The following is a 21,083-nucleotide window of genomic DNA, read 5'->3' as shown; positions in this document are numbered from 1 at the left end:
ATCTCTACCCTGGGAAATGGACTTTTATTGTAAAGGCTCTACCCAAGACAACCTGGTGAAAGCAGTGGGAGCCTTGTAGTTTGAACTTCACATCTCCTGCCTGGTTTCTGGAATAAGCCCAGCTACTGAGAGCGCTATGAACAAGAGTGGCCTACTTTAAGTGGAAAGTATTTTACCCTCCAGTAACATCTGCTTTCACTTTGATTCCACATCTAAACAGATACTGTCTGTGTTTGAATGATTATGTATTTTACACTGCAATTCACTTCAAAAATATTGACGTTAAGGAGATTTTCTCTCATCATTATAATTTGTTCACTATACACAGTCTGCTTGGATGTTGGAGTACCACACTCAGCATCTCATAAAAGTTATGGCTCATAATTTCAAAACTTTTTACTACTCATAGGAAACCGAAACTTTAAGTTCAGACAAGAATGTAATTGATATCCGGAGAAATTGACTGCTTGTTCCTTTGAGTCCCCTACATTAAAAAAAATCTATTTTAGTGTTACCAAAAGAAAAATAAATAACCCACGCCATAAATACACTTTTATCTCATACAGAATTTATGTGTGTCTATTATGGTGCAGTATGGTTGCTGCATAGTACCACAAAGCTCATGCAGACATTCAAGAGCTAATGCACATTAATAAACAATAATTATTAACTAATAGTTTCAGTGTTAAATTTCTTTCTGCCTCCGGAGGTCATATGTGTTATCAGTTATCAGGTATCACTACCTGGCTTGGTTAACAAGTTGCTAGCCTAAACACACACACCTGCCAATTAGTGCTGAGTAACAGACTAATAAAATGCCAGAATTTCACTCACCGAAACTGAAGCACAAACTTCATTGAACAAGCTGTCAACTCAGCAAGCCATAATATGTACCAGAGAATTCTAATAAAAAATCTTTCACAAGGTGCCAGCAACACAAATTCAATGAAGAGTTTTAGCTCAATGATACCACTTAGTGCTGGTGAGGCCGAGCACATTGTCGCTCCAGTGGCCAGGCCCCATAACTTTATTATAAAAAAATCATATTAGATAAACTGAGTAAATACGACTTCATTTATTAGGGAACAAAAGCTGTCCAAAGCTACCCAGTCCTATGTGAAAAAGCAATCCCCCTATTTGCCTAACATTGATGTTGTTACTGTAAACCATAACCTGATTCAGTTAACTGAGTCAGTTAACCTGGCATAAAGTATTTGATTATCTGAACATTTCATTTTCTTTTCACATATTCTAATCATTTATACATTTTTGGGGTTTTTTGTTTTACGTAATAGCACAAACGTTTAAAGCCATTTAATTGATTTTGAAAGAAGAAGAGGTATCTTTTCTCTCTGTCATGTTAGAAGCAATGTAAAAAAATGCTTTTGAAATAATTTTATTCATCCACTTCGGCTGGGGCATAACCCTGAAGTTACAGATTTAAGAGGCAGGGTACACCCTGGACAGCTCACCTATCACATAGAGACAAACAACCATTTGCATTCACATTCATGGGAAATTTGGAATCACCAATTAACCTAACTCTAATAATTTCATGATTTTTAACTGTGGGAGGAAACCACAATACCGAGAGAGAACCCAGTGCAAACTAGCCAGGCTGCAGATTTGAACCCAAGACCTTTTTGTTGTGAAGCAACAGCACTAACCACCACACCACCAATCCAGGTTTGCCAAAAGTAGGAAAGCTATGATAAATCATGATAGCATACGCGTGGTGTGTGTGTAGTTGTCTGCCTCTTATTACTCCAGTGATTTTCCTGCAGTTTGAAATCTTGTGTGATCTTGTGAATTTCATGAGTCCAGCAACTAACCACTAGATTGTATCATGTAATCTCAACAAGAACAAGTTAAGTTGTTGAATTTCATACAAATCCTACATGATTTAATTATGTTCACCATAGAAACATGAAATTATTTTGTTAGACTTTTGTAAATGTAACAACCAGCCGCCTTCACTGAGATGGATTCCTTCCTCAAACCACGATCCAACGGCGTTGAGATGAAATCACATGCGATGTCGCGAGATTTAACATTATTGACTTACTTCCCTCGAACATGATATGAACAATTTAATATACCCTCTATGCATATCATGTGGTTTCTACACTATATAGTTACACTTACCTTTAAAGATTGAGGCAATTGTGTTGAATACACGCAAGATGCTTACATTAATCCAAGAGATGGCCAATCCCTTTTTTTCCAGTGTAGGGCAAGAGGCGGGGTACACACAGAGACAGACAACCATTCGTGCTCACATTCACACCTATGGGTAATTTGGATTAACAAACTGCATGTCTTTGGATGGTAGGAGGAAGCCAGAGTGCCCGGAGGGAACCCACGCAAACACAGGGAGAACATGCAAACTCCACACAGAAAGACCCCGGCCTGATGGTGGAATTGAACTCAGGACCTTCTTGCTGTGCGGCAACAGGGTTAACCACCGTGCCACCGTGCTGCCCTGAAATTATTTTATGTTTTCCAAAAATCTTTAAATAGCCCTTTGTCAGTCTGAAAGAAAACCCATGCCGGAATGCAACAAAATGTGAAACTGTGCAATAACAGAGTCGTATACATACTTTGATCCTGTATTCATTTGCAAAATAAGAGTTGAACTTTCTAAAGTTGCTAAACGCCACAGTTATCCTCTCATGGACTGTGCTGATGAGAAAGTGATGCTCTGCTTTGCAAATTTGTTCTGAAACTTCAAAGAGCATTGTTTAGTATTCAGAGAGTAGGAGGTGAGATGTGATTCAGCCCTTATAGCTCAGGAAAGTAAAATAGGATCAATCTTCTCTTACAAATAATGCGCTTGGTTCCAAAGGTTAGCAACCTATCTTTGTCATCTAATGCATCTTTACAGAGTTTTAAATGCCTGAACAAACAAAGCTCCTTAATGCGTCCTATGTGATTCAAAACACATGCTAGAAACACTTTGTTTAAACCACAACTGTCTAATTTACACTGTCAGTCAGATTTAATTATTATTTGGAAAAAACAAAACAACCAAACAGAAAAACCAAAAAAAACTTTTCCACAAATGTATTCCTGCTGCATGGTGAATTCCTCATTTGTGACATGGTTTTTGCCCTTTCAAATAGTGTTGTGTGGGTAAAAAATATAAAATACACATAATCGGGTGGTTAGCATGCTCGGATACAACTCAACATGAAGGAATGGAAAGACTTACGTGGAGCTTTCACATGTTTGTTTTTGCTCCTGTGGGTTTTAGGAATCAGTGGGGGGCCCACAATCAACTCAGTAGTTTTTTTTATTATGTCTTATAGTGCCCAGTTGTGATTTCTACTTATCTCCTTTTGAAATGTCTTCTCTTCAGAAGATACACAAAATATTTCAGGCACAAGTCTCACCACATTGACATATCACTTTGAAGTCTGCACGACACTCAAAATGTACTGCGCCTCATGAAAAGTGTATAAACCTTGCATAAGGTGCTGAGTTGAGCCATTAACCACTGTGGCCACATCTGTGAAGCAGCTTATACCTTAATGAGTGACAGAGTTACAGTAATATTTAGTGTGTAGCTTTGGAAATTATACCAGTTTCAGGGGACTCTGGGGTTTAAACTCAAGGTGACAGAGGGTAAAACTGTTGTTAACTCACAAATGTCACTTGGCTGCATGTCTGTTTTACCGTATCTCGCCTGCTTCTGTGATTTAATACGCAAGACACATGCAGGTGTTGTTCCACTTACTGCATGCCAGAGGAATCATGTCCCGAGCGATAAGCAAAAGGAAAAAAAATAACATGTTAGATACACAGCCGGCTTCTTCATGTGATGTTTACAGAAGATATTTTCTTCAATATGTATAAGGAAAATTTAATTGATTCGTTTCTTTATGTCTGTCAGCAAAAAGCAAAAAAAAAGGCTAGTGTGACCATGGGAGTCAACCTTAGCAGGACTAAAGGCAGTTTATTAGGTACACCTGTTTAACTGCTCATAAAAGCAATCATCTATTCTGTCAATCTCATGGTAGCAGCTCAGCACAATTAGGAAATGGTCAAGATGGCCTGATGAAGTTCGCACTGAGCATCAGAATGGGGAAGAAGGGTGATTTAAATTATTCTGAACATGGCATTGTTGTTATTGTCAAACGGGCTAGTGTGAGTACTTCAGAAACTGTTTATCTATTTGGATTTTCCCACAAAAATATCTCTAGAGAATGGTCCGAAAATGAGAAAGTCTCGATTTCTGCTGCGACTTTCAGATGGTAGGGTCAGAATTTGGCATAAAAAAAAGAAATCATGGATTGATCCTGCCTTGTTTCAAGGTTTTAGAATGGGAGTTCTTTATATTTCAGTGGTCTCCAGTCCAATAGAACACCTTGGAGATAAAGTTGAACGAAAGATTCGTATCATGGCTGTGCAGCCCACAAATTTGCAACTGCATAAAAATATGTACCAAAATCTCCAGCATCTTGTTGGATCTTAGTCATGAAGAATTTAGGCAATTCTGAAGGGGTCCCACCTGGTACTAGGACGGTGTATATATTAAAGTTTCTTGTGAATGTATATAAGAGTAAGATATATTCTTATTTGGAGAAAAAACATGAAGCTACAGTAAGAAAAATGAGTCAAAATTGGAAGCCTGCAACAGAAAATTGCATGACAAAGTAAGTAAACAGTATAAAGAAACCAAACATGGCCTTTCGTGCATATTCTAACCACAGCTTCTGTATACTAACCAAAGGTAGCATTCGGGAAAACAAATAACTACTTTAACACTTCAGTGAAAATGCCAACAAGCCCTTGTGGGATTTACGATTCTTAAATTGCCCTCTCGGTTTATTTGCGGCCTCTGACTGGTTGTCCCTCTGATTATGCAGGTGAATGTAATTAAAAACATCAGAGCAATAGCTAACCCTGTATTTTACAGGGACCGTCGCTCTCACGCCTCACACTCACGTCAAGTAGCAAATTGCCAGAGAATGGTTATGTAGAGAAGAAAAACTATGCCTTGAAAGACTGAATATAGCCTTTTAAAATCCTACTTTTAAAATCTTCTAGATGTCAAAGTAAATAATTCAATTAAGCTTGTTTTTGTTTTTCTAGTCATGTGCTAAAATATGACTTTCTTCAGTTGTTTGGGAAATGAATAATATTTTCAAAAATGCTCTTGACAGCTCTGTGTTTATTCTTACATGAAAGCCTTCAAAAACAGGAGGCAGGAGGAACAAAGAGTCTTTCAGTAATAATTCATGTAAAAACATCTGTCAGTCAAAATAATGTTTCTCGTCTTTAGAAATTGGACGCATCGCTCTAAAACATATTCACACGGAACCATATCTGTTTTTCTTTGTAACTGAAACCTTTTCAAAGCATAAATTTATAATTACTCTGAGCGCAATATTCAGTAAAGTGAAAGCATATAAATATTTATTGTTCTTGATTATGTGTTGCCTTCTCAGACAATCTATAACTGACATTTACAGCATCCAAGGACCCATTACGATGATGAATTGCTCTGTCTCTGAGAGAGCATTGACTGAATCGCCAGTTGGGAAAGAGGTTGATAGACTGTTTGAAATGGCACATTAAATACACTATAAAAATCACTTCCATATGTTCTATAATGTAAGAATTGAGCAATGTTTGTAATTCCCATGAATTAAAGATGCAGGCAGCACTACTTTCCGTTGTTTTCTTGGATCTCCTGTATCACTCTACTCTTGTTTTCTGCTGTAGAGCACAGGAGACTGTGTGAGGATGAATTTCCCTACCAACATCTGGAAGCATGCTTAATGATCATTAAAAACAAGATGAACTATTCTCTAAAATGACAGGGGGAGGGGTGCACTGTGGTTTAGGTCTCACGCTCTCCTCACATACATAAGCTGCCTTTGTGACATGCTCTACCGTCTCAGTGGGAACCCCGCCTGAGACCTTTAAAATTTAATTTGGCCTTGTTCTAAATTTATAGGCGACACTAAATTTACATTCACGTCTGTGAGAATTCGGTGTCTTGAAATTTCTATCCAAGGAAGGGTTTGAGTATAGATGGAAGTCTGACAACTGGTATAAACCCCCCACTGCTGCCTTGTTAAAATGTAAAACTCTCACGAAACTACATCTGTGGAGTTTATAACATCAAAATGCTGAAACGTGAGAGAATTTGTGATTAAACTCTGCTTTAATTTGCCTTAATTACATCTCAAAATGACTAACTGCTGCACCTAATCTCTTTTACTTCCACTCAAAAAACAAAACAACTCATTTTAAAAGTAAAGCTTCAGCAACCGCACACTGTTTGTGGCCCATGAATAATGTGCAGGTCAAAGGTACCTATGCTAAAGGATGTTGAGTCAGTCACTCTTTTCAAATGGGAAGCCAAAACATACCCATTCAATTATTCACTCGAACTTTAAAGAAAAAAGAAAAAAAAGAAAAAAAATAGTAGCTGGCTAACCATGAAAATGTTTAGCAGTGTACCTTTTGTTAAAAATAATACATTCATCTCTTATAGGTACTGACCTACGAGACACGTGTATATTTGTAGTTTTATGACTCAAAACATGCACCATGTCAGCAGTATGTACTGTAGATCTGTTAAGCTGCTGTCAATTAATCTTTGCTTTCCATCTTTCAGTGGCTTCACCAGATAAAGTAACGTTCTCAACAGAAGATATGAAGACATGTTGTCCTGAGGCGTATGCCAGGGATAAACACATTTGACACAGCTATGCTTTCTTTCCATTGGCTTCCTCGACCAAACCTAAAGCTCCAGTTGGAGATAACGGGTATTGTGATGGTGGTTATCAACTGTCTCCATTAAGCTGGGCTCTCTGCATCAGCACGCTCATATAAAAAGGGGTGTTTCACAGGTCAGATGGCTCTACTTCTGCGCAAAATGATATGTCTATGTGCTGCCTACCCCAATCAAAGACATTATGATAATAAAACAGTGATTAAAAATCTATAAAGAAGATAAAAAAAAAAGATAACATTAAAATGCAACACTGTTGTAAAAATGACAAGAGATTAATGCTACAGAAAATCCTCAATCTGTTAGTGCACAGAGCGGTAAATTAAACATTTTAATTACAGGTAATCATTTTATTGCTGAGTGGGCTCCTGTTTACTTCTAAGGTGTGGCTGCACATTAGAGCTCTGAAATTTTAAACTGGAAAAATTCAGACATTAAAGGTTAATGTCCCGTAGCCTAATAAAGGAAATCACTTTAGTTAGTCAGCAGATCAAAGGGAAATTAATTTCTTGGTTGACCAGGCAGATTGGTGACCTGTCCAGGGTGTATCCTGCCACTCTCCCTATGGCAGCTGGGATCGGCTCCAGCTGGATTTGGATCAGCAGAAGAGGACCGTTTGAACAAGTATTCTTGATGTGCCTTGTGTACAATTCCAGCAATGTAACACAGACTAAGCAGCAGATTATAATAAGTATAAAAACATTTGTACATTTTCTGCTTCACCAAATTAATACATGAAAATGACCCATGATAATGCCACACACAGTTTGTGCATCATTCAGCGGCTTTAATGATTTGACAACGAATTTCACTTAAAACATGCTTTAAATGAAAGGATCAGTGAAAATCTGGCGCTTCCAGCCAATCTTAAAACAAAATTCTGAACATAACCTTCTCCTGACCAGGTTATATGTTCAGAGTAAGTTACCATGGTGATTCAGCCAGGTAAAAAGAGAGGCACTTTCATGACACAGATCCCTGTGGCTTTCAGCTTGACATAGCTTGCCACTAATCTCATTTGGTAGTACGCCCCTCTAGTGTGAAAGGAAGAAAAAAAACATTTGTAATTCTTCTTTTACAAAGTATCTAAAACTATAAACATAGTATGCCTCTCTATAGTATACTTAAGTATACTATAGAGAGGGACTATGAGAGTTGTGAAAAGGATCCAAATATAGAACACCGATAACCGGCTTGCAAATGATTGGACAAAGACAAGTGATATTGCAGTGAGACAATACTGGGAATAAGGCACAGGTAAGACAATCAACAATAGCTGAAAACAATGAGGGTGGGGCCAACAATCACAGGAAAGACAAAACTAGGGCAAAATACATGATAACCCTTACAGTAAAACATGGGGCATGAGGTCTAACACTTAACAAGAGCTGCAAAAGAATAATACATTTGGTTTAGGAGGGTTCCTAACTCAGTAGGACCCAGCCAGAAGTAATTGTCTGTCAGCCATAATAAATGAAGGTCTTTAAATGCTAAGGAAAGGTGCTTTAATGCCTCCTATATTACCCCCTTTGAGAAAAGGACACACTGGCCCATCCTTTATAAATGGAAAGGAAATAAATTTCTTTCTTTTTTGTGTGCTTTTCATTTATATCACCTGCATGAAACAACTGTGTAAGAACATACTGGTGTGAAGTCAGACTTTGTAGTCTTTAATTAATATGACAGACATCAGCTGTCACATCATTAATGAGTATAGTGTAACAACAGTTGGATTCTCTGCATACCACCCTTATTTTTCCTAAGTCTTCATGAACTTTCTTCCACATTCCTCCTAGACCTCACTGATGTTTTCCATCAGTGAGGTCTAGGTCTAGGTTAAGGAAAAGCAGGTAGGAGGTAAGTCAAACGTACCCATGTTGTTAAAGAGGAGAACGCAGGAGGACAAAAGCACTAACAGAGAGATGAGACACAATGAGACAAGAGAAGGAAACACTGAGGGCTCTGCAAACACAAAAAAGCCATAACAATAACAAATGAAAGCTGGAACCAAAACTGAGCATTATCACAAGAACTGAAACTCCTCCTATGACTATGACACATTCATTTTTCCATTTCTGGAAGACACACTGGTCTGAGCTCACCTTCTTTTCCCAACTGTGACTATGCAGATGCAATAGGCAGAAACACTGATATGCTTTGTTTGGAGTCGAGGTTTAGTGTGTTTGATCATTATGTTCAGTTTATTATTGCACTACTGCAACCTGGAGCACATTCCTTCGTTCAAAGCCACTATTTAAAGTTTGTGATAACTCTGCTCAATGTGTATTTATGATGCACATCAGAAAAGTGACTTCCGGTTTCAGGTCCGCATGCAGGGCAGTTTTGCTGAATGCATGAATAATGGGACCACATCAAAAACTGTCTTAACTTTTCACACATGGCTGACTGCAATGTGGCATGGTCATGCTTGACAGATTGTCAGTTTTTGAAATACAAAAGTTTATGTAGGCAGAATTTCAACTGCAGTATTGTGTATCTGGGGCAGGGATAAAAGGCTCACCTATACCGTTTGACCATCTTGACCTCGAGATTCCACCATGGTTCTACATACATCTAGTTCGTTTTGGACATGGGATGACATGATTGAGAATGTTTGAGGAAACAAGAAAATATACTTGGTGCAGCACGCAGTAGTCCAAGATGGTGCTAAAATAATATTAATTTGGAAGGAGAATCAAAGGCGGAGCACATACCCATGCCAGTCAAATCACTGCTGACAAGTGGATTGTTGATTAGGGGGGGAAACATGCAGAACCTAGCTACATGATTTGCCATTTTGCCTGCTTTGATCCTAGAAATGCGCTTGTCAAATTCATGCTGCGTAGAATACTGAAAACAAAGGAGGAGATTTTTAGAAGTCTGGAAAATATGTCACTTGCAGGTAATCAGTGCATGGAGGAAAATTAACCATTAGGAATACATTGTGGGCGTGTGTGAAGGGTTGGTGCTCTGCTTCGAGCCGGAATAATTACAGAAAAACTTCTACATTTGGAGGCCATGTGCACTTTGCTTGCGTCCCTGATTGAAATAAATGAGGCAAATAATTGGAAGTGCGGCCAGTTTACTAGGGTGAGGTCTATCTCAAAGCCTTTCACAACTCAAAACAAACGACTGTATTTATACAGTTTGATTTCAGGAGATATTGCAATCAATGGAACGATTAAGATGTAACAACCTAGGCTTTAATGATTAATACTCACAACATTGGAGGGACCAGAGCCATACTACTGATTGAGTTACTCTAGATGTGCCATGTTCTAGTTTCTCTCTACTGGGCCGTGAAGTGCTACTGACATCTTCAGGAGAAATCAGGTACTGCAGGTCAGAGGAAAACGCTACGTCAGCACCGCACGACGTGGAAGATGGGGGAGGCTTGACGACGATGATACGTGATTATTCTTCAAAATAAGAGCATCAAATTACTGTATTCCTCTCAGCCTGCTTTTTGACACATAAAATACATTTAAAAAACATACATTGTGCATTTCACTTGAAGCACAGTGCTTTTAAATGGAGCCTAATGTGACGCACAACAAAAATAAAAATCACGAAAACCTTTATTCCGAAGTCGTACTATTAAAGCTGCGACCTGGCTGGATGCAGGGATTTTCTGTCTGAATTCTATGGAAGCAGGTAGATGATCATGTGAACGATTCAGGATGAGTAATCATGGATGTAGTATGGAATACTAAGTAAAAACAGCGGTGCCTCCGTTTAATTTATGTTATATTTCAAGTCTACTGCCCGCGCGACTTGTTTAGTCTTTCTGGCGACTGAAACTTGGCTCCAGTCTCAGCTACAGTGGTGAGGATTTGAAGCTAGCTGTCAGGTAGTAGCCCACTAGCAAGCCACATCAGCACCGTTGCTATTGGTCAATCACGTTAGCATCAGTGTAAGCCAGCTGTTATTCTGTGTCGATGTAGGCTAGCATTGTTCTGTTTTTCTCCCCCAGCTTTATGTGCTATTGTCTTTCTTGCAGAGATTTCATTATGGCAGACAGTATCATGAGCAAGGCTGCAACCATGGAGATCCCCATTAACAGCAATGGAGACACAGGCACTCTCCCAGAGGATGACAGTCTGGAGCAGGTCAGTGATGTTTCATCTCACCTCACTCACTGTGGAAATGAATAATGCTATTTTGCTTATAACAGTATCAGTAACAGTAACAGTAACAGTATCTTATAACAGTAGCATTAGAATAAGCAATACTGAGGCCTCTATAATGAAATATACGACTACTACAAGTAATATTATTATTATTATTATTATTATTATTAGCTCATAATCAAATGTTTTGTATGTTATCTGTCTGCAGGTCAGCTTTACAAAAAATAGATTCTGTTCATTTTAACTAAAAGTTATGGATGACATACATTTATGTTTATGTTTAAGATTACAGCTTTGTGGGTCTGACAAAGATAAATAAAATTACATTGTTTCATAAAATTATCAAGTGTGCTCAGCATTTTTGTGCACCTTAACATTCATGCAGATACTTTTAAAAAGCTAATAAATTGTGTTTATCTGTTTTAACTCAGGATCTGCAGCAGGTGATGGTTTCTGGACCCAACCTGAATGAAACCAGTATTGTCTCTGGAGGTTATGGAGGACCTGCAGGGGGCATCATCCCGACCAGCAGTATCAAAGGTACTTTTAGCAAACCATGCTTCCATTCTCTGCAGGTATTGCTTTGTTGTTTATTCTTCTAAGTAATATCTGCAGGGATATTACAAATTTAAAGGTGCATTAAGTACAAGTTGCTGTTCAGTAAGTAATTTTCATGCTAAAACGCATACATCAGTTGAACAGGATTTTTAATAAGTACAGTTGACCCGGCAACTCCTTTTCCAGGGGCTGACAGACACAAATACCCTTAAAGAGTTCAAAGAGATAAAGAGTTAAAGAGATTTTGTTTCACGATGTTCTGGCTGTTGTCAGATAAAGGCTGTGTCAGAGATCAGTGCTTGTACTGTCTTTCAGTTACTGAAAGAGGTTGATACTTAGTGCACCTTTTAAGAAACAATAGCAGGAGCTTTTCTTTGTGTGTCACAAGAGAGCTGCTGACCTGCAGTCTCCTGGTTTATGTCACAAACATCCATATTCCTTAGGACCCGCAGTTTACTTCAACCCTGAGTATCTGGACAGAAGACAAGCCCCTGCACCAGGACCAGGTGGCTGTGTATTCTAATAACTCCTTTCTTTCTTATTTAACCTTGATATGTTGGTCTTATTTGGCTCCTTGTAAGAGGTTTTGAGGCTTGATGAGCGGACTTGTATGTAACCTTGCTTGTACCTACCGAACTCTGCCACTGAACAGCTTCAGCAAGAAGTAATGTTTTGGCACCTTTCAAAAATAGGAATGAACTAACCAGATATTACAGGGCTGTCACATTCAATGTTGTGTTGATGTCTAAAAAAAATCTGTCCTGTTCTGTACTTTGAAATGCACTTTGACCATTTTGCCAGTATTTGGTACTTGCATCTCATCCCATGAATTCCATTTTCATCTCTTTTTTTTTTTTTAATGCTTTTATTGTGCATGTGAAGCCTGCCTGGTGGATTATTATTTACTTCAAAACCCCTCTAACCCTGCTCTTTATGTGTCCTCCACTGCAGAGCATAACAGTTTTTAAGCTTTCACTCCTTTCCCTTAACATGGGTGGCTTCATGTCTGAATGCACAGCATATAGCAGCACACTTTCTCCATGATCATTTACAAATCAAAGAAAGTGCACACATTTACACATGTTGTGCAAATGCAGTATGTCACATTTCATGACTTAAGTACCACTGACACAGGATTGATCTGGATATAAGAGCATTGCGTAACATAATATCCAGTCTAGTTACCATGGTTATTTCTACAAATATTGTGGGAATGTTTGAAGATTCACATAGAAGCTACCTATGTCTGAATGACTGAATTACTTCAACAGATTAATGAAGCCAGCAATCATACAAATCCCATGTCAGAAAGGGGCTTCGGTCTTCATGCTCTGCTGTTCTGCGGCATATCTCACTCCCAACCTGCTCTGGCATGTTTCACTACAGTCATTTTTACATGTCTTCCTCTCATTCTTACTCTATATCACCGGCATGTTCATTTCAGACATTCGCATGAAATCCAGGGGTGTTAACTTGCCTAAAAGTCAATCTGCAGCAAGTCGACTTGCCCACCACACAGAGCAGCATCCAGGTATCACCATGCTCATCACCCTGTCCACATTGTCCTCACTTATTTTCTGTAAACCACTGCCTTAAAAACTTCTCTTCATAGAAGAAGCTCCAGTACTGTGTACACTGTGTGTTTATTTCTAGCTTTTATGTTCTTTTTAGGGTCGTCGAACCATAACACAAATTCAAGTGAAGAAGTTTCTCGTGGTGTAGCAGTGGAGAAACTGGACAGTGTGAAGAAATGGGGCATAAACACGTACAAGGTATTCTGCACTAAGTGTGCATGCTGTGTTTTTAAAATGGAATAGATATGCTTGGATATGTCTACGTTCCAAAGACTACATCAGGTTGCGTTGACACTGTGTGCTGATCTCTGTTCATATTCATTGCGCAGTGTACAAAGCAGATGTTCTCAGAAAAGTTTGGCCGAGGCTCACGGACAGTAGACCTGGAACTTGAGGCTCAGATTGACGTGTTAAGAGACACGAAGAGCAAGTATGAAAACATCCTAAGACTGGCCACCGGTCTCACCGATCACTTTCAAAGAATTGTGCAGACGCAGCAGGCTCTAGGAGATGCCTTCACTGACCTCAGCCAGAAGTCCCCAGAGTTGCAGGTATAGTATTGCAGAATCTCCCCATATGACATGTCATGACATTGGCAGGTAAAACCTCTGTATTTCTCTGCAGGATGAGTTTGGGTATAATGCAGAAACACAAAAGCTGTTGTGTAAGAATGGCGAGGCTCTGCTTGGCGCCATCAACTTCTTCGTATCCAGTGTCAACACACTGGTCAACAAAACAATGGAAGATACTTTGATGACGATCAAGCAGTACGAAAATGCAAGGTATTGAACTAATAAGATGTACAACCATTAAGTGGTTAAACTTAATGGTTGTCTGGAAAATAACTCACAGTCTTGTGTTTGTGTTCAGACTTGAGTTTGATGCCTATCGCTCTGATCTGGAGGAACTGAGTTTGGGACCAAGGGATGCAGCTGGCGTGGTTCGCATCGAGATGGCTCAGCATGAGTACCAGATCCACAGAGACAAATATGAAAGGCTGCGTAGTGATGTCACCATCAAGCTTAAATTCCTGGAAGAAAACAAGGTTCAGATTACAGTCTAGTTTTATTCTTGAAATCCCTGCATGTTTAAAGAGTGCAGTCCTCTGAATTATTATTCTTTTTAGCTCTAGTAGTGAAATATAAGTATAACTTCTTCATGTCTGTGAAGGTTCTCAGTCATCCAGGTCATCGTAGTCAAAGGAGCTTGCAAAGAAAAGCGTCTGGACTTCTTTAAGTTACTTGAAGACGTTTCACCTCTCATCCGAGAGGCTTCTTCAGTTCTAAGGTCAAATGGTGGAGAGTCCCAGATATAACCCTAGTGGGAGTGTCCCCCCACAGAGGGACAAAAGGACCCCCTGATGATCCTCTAATCGCCTGAGCCAAGGTGTGGAACTGGGTGTGGGTCCCAATCAGCCAGAGTTTCGGGTGGGTTCATTGTGAAACCTGGCCCCACCTTATCATGCGAATTCCTGAGGTCAGATGGCCCAGGGTGTGAGTGGGCGTTAAGGCGTCTGGGAAGGGATCTCAAAACTGGATTATAGATGGCAGAGAGTTGGTGTCGTAAACCACCGCCTCTGTTCAAAGATGGTCGCTCACAGTGGACATAGATGGCTTCTTTCACTCCTCTTTCAAACCATCTGTCCTCTCTGTCCAAAATGTGAACATTGGCATCCTCGAAAGAGTGTCCTTTATCCTAACTTCTTCACTTTTTTTGGGCAAAGTTGGCACTTTTCCCCCCTCAGATTTCCTCGTTACACTGCACATGCAGGTTTTATGTCCCAGACCATTTCAATTAATTTGGGTATTTTTTAAGTCATTATCTAAAGAAGTGCTTGAAGCATTTCAAGATCGCTGCTGAATAGCAAGCCTTGCTTCTAGGAGATAATCCCAGTGTCCACACTCAGAGACTTACCAACTTTGTGGCACATTTGTGCTAAAGCCTTTGAGGGCTTAAGGCTGCCCCACTGTCAAATCAAGCGCATGAGGGCTCTCTGGCAGATTTCTTGAGGTCTTATGCATACTTTCTGAATTTCTGCAGACTATACCTAAGGGTACCTTTAGGTTAAACTTAAAAAGAAAAGTACGAGGAAACAACAAACAGACACACAGGACCAGGCAACCCAAAGGTTGCAATAATATTTAGATTTAAATCAGGGCAGTACAACCTCTCCTTTATTGCACACAAATGTAATTCATTAATCTTTTTTATAGTGTTTAAAATGCTGTCACATTCCTTTTTCATACCATTTTTATTCCTTGTGAAATTACACACTCAGGCTCTGCAGTTTTGCTTGCAGGTGATGACATCTACATTTTTGAGGGTTGAATACTTAGGAAGGGTACAGGGACTGGTTTTGGCTCCAGTGATTTTTACCTCCAATCATGCAGCATTGGTAACCACATGACATCAGTGTTGTTGACATCATTGTGGTTTCACATGAAGCAAAGCCCACACCCAAAGTCAGGGTTCATTCATGGAGGATGTGGTTTTGAAACAGGCTAGGCACTTGCAAACATTAAGGGCACAAAGAACTGCCTTTAGCAGTATGATCTGCCTCCTTAAAAACAGCTGCTCGTAATACTTTTGAGATGGTCATTCTGAATGTGGAAAAAAAACAAGCAAAAAACCCCCCAATCATATTTAAAATATTTGGTACGGTACTGTGTCTTGCCAATGCCTCTTCTAACTTGCTTGAAGGATACCCATGTTACTGTGTTTAGTGAGCACAGGGTTGAATACAACTGCTATCATTATACAGCAAAAAGAAGGAATCTTTTGCATTTCTGCTACTTTCAAGGTAAAACCTCATTTAGAACTTATATTAGCAGAAAAAGAGCTGCCCTTGCCGAGAGACTTAATCTCTCTAGTGTGTGCCTGCATCTGCTCAGGGGCCTCTTCTTGACTGGAATGACCAAAGCATCTCAACTATGAGATGTCCTAGTTGGATGCCCAAACGTCCTTACCTGGCTCCTTACTTGGAGGATGAAGGTAAAGCAAAGTAAAATTGAATATATAGCACCTTTAAAGATAAATATCACAAAGTGCTTCATCACAAAAACATAAATTTTATAAATGAGTTTTTAGCTGCTTTTTAAAAGAGACCACAGAGTCCATGGATCTTAAGCTCAGTGGGAGAGAGTTCCTGGGGAACACTGTTGAAAAACCTCAGTCACCTTTAGTTCTCAGTCTTTTGTGAAGGAAAACCAATAGACCCTGATCACATGACCTCAGAGACCTGCTGGTGATGTATGAATGTAAAATTTGACTCATGCACACTGATGCTTGATCATGCAGAGCTCTAAAAGTCAGCGCTAGAATCTTAAAGTGCACTCTGAAGGTTAATGGCGAGCCAGTACAACTGAATTAGTATCAGTGTGACATTTGAGTACTTGGAAGACTCAGTCAGCAGTGTCGTAGCTGCATGCTGAGCAAGCTGCAGACATGTCCGGGAAGATTTGTTGAAACAAGTAAACACCGAATTGCAAAAATCTAAAAGTGATGAAATAAAGGCATGAGTATGAATTTCCAGTTTAGAGCCTGAAAGACTGAAACTCACCTGGAAAATTTTTCTCAACCGGTAAAAGCAAGAGCGAACCACGTCAGCTTCCAGGGACAAAGCTGAGTCAAAAATGACCTCAAGGTTCCTGATGGAAGATTTATCAGATGTGACAAGGGGACCTAGAATCTCCATTACCTTAAGCACAGATCTGACAGGGGCACAAACAAGGACTTCTGTTTACTCTTCAGTAAGCTGGAGAAAATTGCCATCCATCCAACCTTTAATACAGTCTAATCATTTATGCAAGATGTCTAAGTTACAGTAGAAACATCTTGGGCTTAGAAGAGATATTTAACTGAAAGTCATCTGTGTAGCAGTGATAATAAATGTCATTTAAAAGTGCTCAAAATATGCTGAAGATGGAACAGATAGGCAAAATAAGAACCTCGTGACACACAGTAGGCAAGAGAAGTGGAGAATCATGTCATGGTCAGCAGTATCAAAGGCAGAGGTCAGGTCCAGCATCAGCAACACAACATTCTCCTGCATCGCTTTGCATAGAAATGTCACTGGAGACTAAAGAGAGCTGTTTTGGTGGAATGAGCTCTATGAAAGCCAGATTTAAATGTACCAAGAATGCTGAATTTGTCTAAAAGAGATGTATGCTACTTAGTCTCAACCTTTTCTAAACTGCTACCAATTAACAGTAATTTTTAGATTGGTGTATAACTGTGAGGATGAGAAGAGTCAAGTTGTTTTTTTGTTGTTGTTTTTTTTTTTTAACTGATTGAATGGCATCTTTCTTAAAATAAGCAGGGACTTGGCCGAAGAGCAGTGGAGCACTAGTTATATAGAGCACACGGGGGCCGATAGACTGAAAGACAGTTTTGAACAAAGATGCAGGTAAAATGTTGAAGATGCTTCAAATCAACTACTATAAATAGTGGCTCAAATTAGTGACCCATATTTTAGAACCCAGCAACTCTCCAGAAGAAGCTAATTTCTGCTACTTGTATTCACAGTCTCCTTCTTTCAGTCAATACTCCGAGGTTGGGTCCCTAAGGGTGGAAATGCACATCGATAGCTTTGCTTTCACACTTAGATCTATCTTTACCACAACAGACTAGTACATTGTCAATCTCCTGCACCACTCTTTCCTCACTCATGAACAAGACTCCAAGATACTTAAAACCACAGGGCCTGGATGGGCACAGCCCAAAAGCAATACATCAGCAATCCCTCCTGTGGGGCCATCACTTGCAGAAAGGGGCTGTAGGAGTTCGGTGTTTTGTGGATCGGACTCCTGAGAATAGGCGTCAGAGGAATGTGCAAGTTATTTTTAGGAATGTATTCCGAGCAGTTAGTGATTCAAATAAATGTCTGCAGGCTTTGCTTTCATGTAAACACCTGAAACCATGTTTGTAATGTCATTTTCTCTCCTCTCTTTTCTTCTAGGTGAAGGTGATGCACAAGCAGCTGCTCCTCTTCCATAATGCCATCTCCGCTTATTTTGCTGGCAACCAGCAGCAGTTAGAACAAACTCTTATACAGTTCAATGTAAAGTTAAAGCCCCCAGGATCGGATAAGCCATCGTGGCTGGAGGAGCAGTAATATGCATCCAGGGTTCAGCATTTTGACATGTACAGTTTCATGCTGGCATTGTGGTTAGATGGCGAGGAATTTAAATTGATAAAGGAGTATATTGTAGAATAAGTAGCAGCCAGATATAGCTCTTTTGTAATGTTTTTCAGTATGATTTATTACATAGATGGACAACTTTTTAAGTTGTTCTTATGTTGTTTTATGTTAAATCACAAAATTACCCTATGTTATTTTCTTACTCTTTAGTTAGCACAATCATTTCCATCACTTATATATGTACAGGATAGTCAACTATTGTCGAGATTCTCTTTTGCAGTTTGCACATGCATTATTTTGATGTATTTGTATTGTTGTGTAAGGTTCCCTTTTAATATTTCAGTGTACATCAAATAGGAGGAATTCTTAAAATCAGAATAGCAAGTCAGCAGGATACTGCTACAATGTTCAGAAATTATATTTATTTTCCTTATGCACATGTGATCATGAGATCAATTTTAACACTTTTGAGTCAAACATCAGAATATAGATTCACTTTTAAAATTGCCCCACTATGTTTCTACTGTCACTGTTAAAATCCCTGCTAGAATGATCAGTTTACAGTAGATCAAGTCCAGCACCATTGCAACTATCTGTCTTTTTTACTCTGGAGTTTACACATGGAAACAAGCCTGAACAAACATGACATTTGTGTTTAACAGCAAATCCTCATCGATTCCTAATCTAATAAGATCTCAACAATCATAAAGAAATCCGTATCAAAACATGGCACGCAGCCAGTGTTGCAGTGACTGTAGGAGCTGGCATTGTGCAACTGCAAAACTTCCTTTTGAAATACTGAATGGGAATTGTGGATCAAGGTGCACTTTAGGTTACAGTACAAGTGTCAGCATCTTCAAAAACAGAATGTATGAGTGCATTTGTTATAGTTTGCGTTATTTATTTACCTGTTTGTAACATAATTTGTATGTTACTTAGATTGTTTTAGTCAGCTGATTGTCTTTATCTTCTGCAAATCCAATAAAGTCTGCTGGATGTTTTGTTTCACTTAGATGTGCTTTCGACACAGGGGCTGTCAGTTTTGTATGGTTACAGTTCACAGTGTGTATGTAAAGAAAACTCACAATATTCAGTATGTAATTTTAATTATGTACATGATAAAATATATCTGCAACATGCTTTCAGTGGATTACCTTATTTCTTATTCCTTAAAATACACTTTTTTTCCCTGAAAATGCGCTTAAGGTTTTTGATGTTGTTGGCTTGAAAGAATGAGACAGGGCGACTAGAAGTAGCCTAAAGAAACTGAATGTTTTTTTTGAGGTGGTGTATGCAGCGAATAAAGCCATCAATCTGTCAATATTAGAATCACAGACGCGATTGCTTTTTCAAGCTTCTCTGCCATTAACACAAATAGCTTTTTAATGGTCACAGTACTCTCAGATAAAATCAGAATAAGAGATTAAGGTTAAGAGATTAGATTATAACACACTCTTATCTAATCTTACCTTTATAAGTTATAGAATATAGTTTGTTGTGGTCACACATTTGGTCTTGTAATTAAGTCTTAAATATATTCTTTACTGTCAGTCCCTTCAGACTTCCCTCAGTAAAGCTTTTCACTGGTGGCTGTAGCTCAGGTGGTAGAGCAGGTCATCTACTGATCAGAAGGTTGGTGGTTCGATTCCTGGCTTCCCCTAGTCTGCATGCCAAATGTCCTTGGGCAAGATACTAACCCCAAATTGCTCTCCGATGCATCCATCGGAGTATGAATGTGTGTGAATGTTATCTAGAAAGCACCTAGAGAAATGTGCTTGTGTGAATGGGTGAATGCACAAGTTGTGTAAAGCGCTTTGAGTGCTCAGAAGAGTAGAAAAGCGCTATATAAGAACCAGTCCATTTACCATTTACCACTTCCTGCTTAAAATCTTATTTTATCCCACAGGTCATTTTCCATTGGAAAAGGCAAACAACATGCAAGTTTTCCTCAGTATCTGAGAAAATCCCATGGCTTGCATACTAACACTGTTTAACGCATTGCAGACAATTTGCGGGATGATTTGAAGTATCGATCTTGAAAAATGTTTATGTCAATTTTCTATCATAATATGACTTGCAGTCCTGTTTTATTAATGGGTCTAAAGTTTTTGAGTACCGAGTCCCCAGCTCAGGGGTCCGATTACGTTGTACGGATTTCCTTATATGGTCATCAGAGCTCAAACTGAGGCATTTATTCGGAGGCGAAATCCTGTGGGATTTTGATAAATATACACCACGTAGAAAAAACAGTCGACTTAATTTGTGTTACTGGTGTTAAATGTACTCTATTACACAAAAACAAATACACATTCTGGGCTTGTGACTGGTGAGCAATCCGTTATCGTTATCTGATAACGAGCATCTACGGAGCAAGGTTCAAGCAGTTTAGTTTACCAAGAAGAAATGTTGGTGCTGGTCTCGGTCAAAATATGTACAGACAAATGTGAGAATGCCAGTTTTTCTTGTACATTAAAATGTGACATTATGCTAAAAAATGGAGGGGGGGTGGGGGGGGGAGGGTTGCGACGCCATCACAGCGGCAAGTTATGTTTGCGGAAGTCAAGCGAGATGCAGCCAATCAGAGCTGGACTTATTATACAGCTTACCTTTGTGAGAGAACTCCCATAATATAGAGTTAAAGCCTGAATATTAGTTGAAAATTAATATATATAATGAATTCAAATCAATGACGGTCTCACCCCAGAAATATATACTAAAGTATATAACTTTTAATTTATTTTTAATTAAGTTCATAATGTATTTATTACATTTTAAATATGTTCAATGGGTTTTCAATCTGAGTCAGAATATTTGTCATTCCAGTTGACCGCTTACTCATGCAACTCATTGACAGATGGATAGAAACGCAGCGCCTCCCCAAACTCCAAAGGGAAAAGAAAGAGAGAGAGAGAGAAAGAAAAAAGCCAATCCCAGAG

The 21,083-nt window shown here is 39.1% G+C and overlaps 1 protein-coding gene across 6 annotated transcripts; it reads left to right on the top strand.

The window, feature by feature from the left end:
- The first annotated feature begins 10,295 nt into the window (after nucleotides 1-10,295).
- LOC146503663 (arfaptin-2-like) lies at nucleotides 10,296-19,286 on the top strand. Of its 6 annotated transcripts, none has more exons than XM_085130814.1 (10): nucleotides 10,296-10,399; nucleotides 10,746-10,854; nucleotides 11,307-11,415; nucleotides 11,877-11,939; nucleotides 12,878-12,964; nucleotides 13,105-13,205; nucleotides 13,337-13,558; nucleotides 13,632-13,789; nucleotides 13,878-14,052; nucleotides 17,965-19,286. In XM_085130814.1, the coding sequence occupies exons 2-10, from the start codon at nucleotides 10,756-10,758 to the stop codon at nucleotides 18,118-18,120; spliced, it is 1,170 nt and encodes a 389-aa protein (XP_084986940.1). In that variant the 5' UTR covers nucleotides 10,296-10,399; nucleotides 10,746-10,755; the 3' UTR covers nucleotides 18,121-19,286. The 6 variants fall into 6 exon arrangements, with proteins under 6 accessions (XP_084986940.1, XP_084986938.1, XP_084986939.1 ...); XM_085130812.1 differs by having other exon boundaries at nucleotides 10,362-10,570; XM_085130813.1 differs by having other exon boundaries at nucleotides 10,362-10,595.
- The last annotated feature ends 1,797 nt before the right edge of the window (nucleotides 19,287-21,083 follow it).

Source organism: Neolamprologus multifasciatus, chromosome 14 (assembly GCF_963576455.1).
Source record: "Neolamprologus multifasciatus chromosome 14, fNeoMul1.2, whole genome shotgun sequence".
Classification (NCBI taxonomy): domain Eukaryota; kingdom Metazoa; phylum Chordata; class Actinopteri; order Cichliformes; family Cichlidae; genus Neolamprologus; species Neolamprologus multifasciatus.
The sequence above is the reverse complement of the archived record's forward strand: the minus strand, read 5'-3'. Positions and strand labels throughout refer to the sequence as shown.

What these genes read in the sequence shown, in the direction of transcription:
- LOC146503663 (XM_085130814.1), top strand. Translation starts at nt 10,756, where the DNA reads ATGGCAGACAGTATCATGAGCAAGGCTGCAACCATGGAGATCCCCATT. An exon ending in CCCGACCAGCAGTATCAAAG is followed by an intron (nt 11,416 to 11,876) that starts GTACTTTTAGCA and finishes CATATTCCTTAG; the next exon opens with GACCCGCAGTTTACTTCAAC. An exon ending in AGAAGTCCCCAGAGTTGCAG is followed by an intron (nt 13,559 to 13,631) that starts GTATAGTATTGC and finishes ATTTCTCTGCAG; the next exon opens with GATGAGTTTGGGTATAATGC.